The sequence below is a fragment of the Octodon degus genome, unplaced genomic scaffold (genome assembly GCF_000260255.1).
Source record: "Octodon degus isolate 3935 unplaced genomic scaffold, OctDeg1.0 scaffold00010, whole genome shotgun sequence".
Lineage (NCBI taxonomy): Eukaryota > Metazoa > Chordata > Mammalia > Rodentia > Octodontidae > Octodon > Octodon degus.
Genome location: NW_004524586.1, coordinates 4,209,869 through 4,215,640, shown reverse-complemented (window position 1 = coordinate 4,215,640; position 5,772 = coordinate 4,209,869). Strand labels below are relative to the sequence as shown.

At 47.7% G+C, this 5,772-nt stretch overlaps 1 protein-coding gene across 1 annotated transcript in view; it reads left to right on the top strand.

The window, feature by feature from the left end:
- Pik3ap1 (phosphoinositide-3-kinase adaptor protein 1) overlaps window positions 1-5,772 on the top strand; it is a 116,588-nt gene that overhangs the window by 54,681 nt on the left and 56,135 nt on the right. Inside the window, exons 4-7 of the mRNA XM_023709035.1 lie at window positions 841-985; window positions 1,742-1,884; window positions 2,004-2,136; window positions 4,957-5,153. Of these exons, the coding sequence (XP_023564803.1) occupies window positions 841-985; window positions 1,742-1,884; window positions 2,004-2,136; window positions 4,957-5,153 (618 nt within the window). The remainder of the gene's footprint in view (window positions 1-840; window positions 986-1,741; window positions 1,885-2,003; window positions 2,137-4,956; window positions 5,154-5,772) is intronic.

Genomic DNA, 5,772 nt, shown 5'->3' with positions numbered 1-5,772 from the left:
ACACAGGGTCTCGTTATGTAGTTCAGACTGGTGTTGAGCTCACTTTGTAGCCTAGGTTGGTCTTGAACTCGCAACAATCCTCCTGCCTCAGCCTCTCAAGTGTTGGGGTGACAGGTATGCGCTACCGCACCCAGCTTTGATGGTCTCTATTTTCCTTTCTCTTCCTTTCTTTTTCTTTTCTGCACTGAGGATTAAACTTAGGGCCTCCTGCGTGTTAGCCGAGCACTCTACCACTGAAGACATATATCCCAGCCTTTTAACAAGAATTTGAGACAAGGGCTCACCATGGTGCCCGAGGTGGTCTTGCACTCGCGATCCTCTAGCCCCAGCCTCCCATGTACCACTTCACCTAGCTGTAGCCTGCATTTCTAACCAGCTCTGCAGGGTTGCCAAGGCCACTGGACCTTCAGCCCTCAGCCCCATACGGAGTAGCAAGGCTAGTCCAGAGCAGCACTTCTGGGGGGAAGGACTTGTAAAACATGTACAGTACCGCAGTGGTGTGTTGATTTTTTTTTTTTTTACAAGAAAAAGAAATGCTATAAAAATGAAACAAAGCACCCCAGGTTTAAAGAATTATTATTAAATTTGATAGACAAGTTATGTCATCAAATGGCTCTCAAGGTTTAGAATGTTTACTCTCGTCTTTGTAACTTGTCTCTTTGGAGGGGCAGTCAGCAGTTTTCGGTCCACCTGCAGGCCTGATCCTGTCCTCCGGGAGTCCCAGCTCTTCCTAATGAGGCGGCTCCACAGTAGCAGAACTGGGGATCCTCTGCCCCAGTACTGTGGGTACCTCTCCAGGAGGGAGGAGACGATGACCCTTGCCTCTCTCTCCTATTCCAGGCAGAAACTATCGTCTACGTCATTGTGAGATGTAAGTTGGATGAGAGGGTAGCGACTGAGGCAGAATTTTCTCCTGAGAATTCTCCCTCTGTGAGGGCAGAAGCCACGCTGGAAAACGAATACACAGTTTCTGTGAAGGCTCCGGGTAAGTAATCCTGAGGCAAAAGGATCACACTGTGCTTGACTGCTGCTGAAATAGTATTACTCTGTAGCTTATTTGCAGTTCCACCGCCGACACTAGGCACTGTCACTTTAAAGAGTTTTGCTATTTTTTTTTTTGAAATTTATTTTATTTGAGTTTTGCTATTTTGATGTTTGTAAAAAAAAAAAAAAAACCTGTCCTTTATTTAAATTTGCATTTCCTTGAATGCTAGCGAGGCTGAATGTTTTTCCATGTTCTCTACTTACTGCATTTCCTCTTTTGTGAATTGAATCTTTGTGGTTGGTATATTGCTAATTTTTTCTTTCCCCTTCAAACCCCTTCCGGTGGTGGAGAATCCTGCCCCAGGGAGAGCACGTAGCAGTAACAGCAGCAGAGCAGGTCAGCTGGCTCCGGGGGCCCAGAGTAGCAGAACTCAGTCTCACCTCCCAGGACCCTCACCTTTAGCAAGTGCTGCATTTTATGTCATGCAGCAAAGCCAGGTTTTCTCCTGTTCCGTGAGTCCCAGGCCCGCAAAAGCAAAACAGGTGGAAATCTCTGAAGAATGAAATTGCAGACCTGAGGATGACAGCTGCTGTGACCCCAGGCCCCCCATGGGCTGGTCATTCCCCTGCTTCCTTCCCTCCCCAGCTCACCTCCAAGGGCTCCCTCAGGGCCTTTCTTCAGCATTCAGATGCAGCCGCCTGCCTATGATCACCACGCTCTTCCTGGGCATTTTATAGTATCTTTTCTTCTGTTCAGATCTTTCACCTGGGAATGTGTGTCTGAAGATATATTCCGGGGACTTAGTGGTATGTGAAACCACTATCAGTTATTATACTGACATGGAAGAAATCGGGAATTTACTGTCTAGTGCAGCAAATCCAGTGGAGTTTATGTGTCAGGTAAGGCTGCTGCGTGGAGACCCACGCTTTCTGGAAAGGTGATTTCACTTGTAGCTTTTCAGCCTTCAGTCTGCTGGGAAGGAAATGGCCCGATTTAAAATCTATCTTTTTGTATTCAGGCTTTTAAAATTGTGCCCTACAACACAGACACCCTCGATAAACTGCTAACGGAGTCCCTGAAGAACAACATTCCTGCGAGTGGACTGCACCTTTTTGGAATCAACCAGCTAGAAGAAGAAGATATGATGACAAGTAGGTCAGCAGTCATGTGAGACCCTCAGCAGGCCGACTGCAGCCTGCCCGCTTGGGCTGCAGTCAGCACCCTGCTCTACAGCCCATCCTTTGAGAAGGACTTGCGCCTCACTGTGTGGCCAGAGATTTTCTCAGTTGCAAATCTGAATATAGTCATACATTGCTTAATAATGGGGCTGTCTTCTAAAATATACATAGGTGATTTCGTCATTATATGAGCCTCGTAGAGTGTATTATAAACCGAGGTGTTATAGGCTGCTAGCCACCTGGGTTGTATGGTATATACGCCACCTATGTCTATATATGTGATATGCATCATATAGATGGGGTGTGTGTGTGTGTGTGCGTGTGTGTGTGTGTGTGCGTGTGTGTGTGTGTAGCTATGTCATAACGTATTGCTCCTAGAGCCAAGAGGAGCAAAAATTAAATGAGGCAGAAAAGAAAGCGATGCAATCAAGAGATTCCGTAAACAGTGTGTGTGAGGCTGCTGCCTGCTTAACACAGCGAACTGACTTATAGCAGGTTGTTTTAATAAATAGAAGGAGTACAGTCTAAAATAATGATAAAAAGTAGAGTGTGGCAAGTATGTTAGCCAAGAGCACGGTCGCTTATTGTCATCAAGTGCTCCACACCGTGCCTGGTTACGTGGGCTGCCCTTTTGTAGAGTTGTTCACGGCAGCAGCATCACAAGCACACAAGTACTACAGTGCCTCGAGCCGTGGCGCTTCAGTGGCTACGGTGTCACCACGGGTCAGGAGCTTTTCAGGTTCGCTCTGATCTTACAGGTGCCCTGTTTGTGACGGAAAGTCATTATGGGCACACAACTGCACCTCATCCCCTTTGAAAACGTAGCTCAGTGGACTAAGTGCCTGCCTAAGCAAGCGCAGGGACCGGGTTCGATCCCCGGCACCACATGCGGCGCTAGCCCCACTCCCAGGTGCACTGCACTGGCCACGGAGGCCTGGCGTGGTGGGCGCACCTGTAATCCCAGCGCTGGGGAGGCTGAAGACACAAGTCAGAGCTGCGTAGGGAAGACTGTATCAAATACATAAACAAAACCAAACCCAGGGCTGGGGAGATGGCTCAGTGGAATAAGTGCTTCCCTGGCAAGTGCAAGGGCCTGAGTTCAATCCCTGGTTCCGCAAAAACAAAACAAAACAAAACAAAAAAAACCAAAACCAAACCCATGGGGTTCGCACTTAGCTTCCTGATGAGGTTAAGCCTTCCTAGCCTGCTGTCAAGCCTCTCCCAAGGGGCCCTGCGTGGTTCTGCCTTTGCCTCTCCCCGCACTGCCTCTTGGGCACTGCCAGTGTGCTGCTCTGCACTGTACCTCTCTCTGTCTTGCTCCGCCAGTTGTGGGAATGCAGTCTCTTAGTTCTTGCCTCAGGTGCCACTCACCTGGCTAACTTTGCTTCACCTCCCTGCAACAGCTTAGATGTCACCTCCTCTAGAAGGATTTCTCCAAACCTCCCGCTGTGGTCTCCCCTAAATTGCTGGGGCCTCTGTCATATTGCTTGCCTGCTGTATGTGTCTTCTTTACTTGGCTGTCAGCTCAGCAAAGGGTGGCTGGCTCTTGGTGGGCTCTAAAGAAATATTTGTCCTGTGAGGCAAGAGTAGGCCCTTATGCACATGAATGTGCTGGGAGCTGGAGGCTCACATTGCTTGTACTGGGCTTGTGCCCAGTGCTCTAGACAGGATGCCTTTGTAGTGTTTCTGGGGACACCACTCTTCTTTCACACTGTGGTGGCCCTGCCAAAGGAGACCCAAGTCTCTGAGGACCTCCTCCTCCTGTTTCACCTTTTCTTAGCCTAAGAATCATCAGATGAGGCTAAGTCTCATTTGGAGCCTCCTTCTGGGGCATTTGCTTTCTTGCTTCTCCCTGTTTTCCTACTGTGGAGTGTTCCTGCCTCATTTCTGGTAAATGTTACTATTTTTTTAAAACTAGGGGCTCAAGAAAGGGTATCTCATAGCCTGACCATGGGAGACCCTAGGGACCTATTCAGGCCCATCTTCCCAAGGATTATATTTGATAAATATGATGCTCAGTTTATCATAACATATGCATGTGTACATACACTTACACATACACATATGCTTTTATGTATAATACATTATATATAGGATTGTTGGGCCTAGAGATTGGCTTCTATGAAAAAAGTTGTGCTTCGATTCCACAACTCAAATGTGAATTTTCTTGGTATATACTTTTTGTTAAGTTGAGAATAAGAGCTAGCTGGATAGGCTTCTTAGTGCATAAAAAATAGTTCCAGGGTGCTGAGAAGGACAAAACCTGATTCCTGTTGCACTTTGTGCTTACTCTAATCCTTTAGAAACTGGCACCTTTCTCAGCTAGGGCTGTACCGCAGTGTTAGAACACTTGCCCAGGATTTGTGAGGTTCTGGCCTCAATGTCCACCAGTACAAAAATGAAAAATAAAAAATTAGAAACCAGCTTCTTTTGAATTATTACTATTTCTAAGGCTTTTCTAAAGGAAGTTGTAAGGTTACAAGGCAGTTAACCAGTACATGATGACTGAGTGCCTACTCAATCCATGCTGGGCTTTGCAGTTTCATCTCTTTGAACAAGAATATTCTGTGCCTTTATTCTTATTTGTCAGCTAAATTCTTTTGTGTGTGTGTGTGTGTGTGTGTGTGTGTGTGTGTGGCTGGCTCAGCCCACCAGGGGGCAGGGCTGGTGCAGCATGTGGTGCGGGGGATTGAACCTCGGTCCCTGTGCTTGTCTAAGCTTGCCCAAGCAGGTGCTTTAGTCTGCTGAGCTATCTTGTTGGCCCCTGTCCGCTACATTCTGGCCTTTTTTCAGATCAGAGGAATGAAGAGCTGCCGACCTTGCTGCACTTTGCTGCGAAGTATGGGCTGAAGAACCTCACTGCTTTGCTGCTCACCTGCCCGGGGGCCCTGCAGGCGTACAGCGTGGCCAACAAGCACGGCCACTACCCCAACACCATCGCCGAGAAGCACGGCTTCAGGGACCTCCGGCAGTTCATCGATGAATATGTGGTAAGGTCAAGGCAAGAAACTGTGATTGGGAATGTATTATGTGGCTCTAGAGCTGTCTTTTCACCAAAGATACAGAAAAGTTTCATCTCTGGTATGTCCTCAGGTGTCTTGGTTACTTTTCTCTTGTTGCTGGGATGAAATACCCAATACCCAGAATTAAGGAAGGAAAGGTTTATGTTAGCTCACAGTTTGTGGAGGTTTCAGTCCATACTCAGCTGGCTCCAGGGCAGAGTGGCACATGGCAGAGGGCAGCAGTTCACGGTGGTGGAAAACAGCAAAGAGCAAAGAGAAGAGCAGCAGCTGCAGCAGCTAGCGAGCCCCTCTCCCTTCTGTTTATTGCATCCAGGCCGTCTCAGGGCGGGTGGAGCACTCACACCCATAATCCCAGCCCTAGAAGCCTGCCCCAGTGACTACATGAGGCTTTGGGGGAACAATGAGATGCAAATCATAACATCATGTTATGATGTTATGAGTGTGGTAGAGTGTGTGGGCTTATGACATGAACCCAACTGTAGTCACACAGACTGGAAAACCACGTGGCTGCAGGCGAGCCATGTATATTCTGTCTCTTGGTTTCTTAATATGCAAAAGGAAGGTCATAATAGTCCTGCTCACTGAG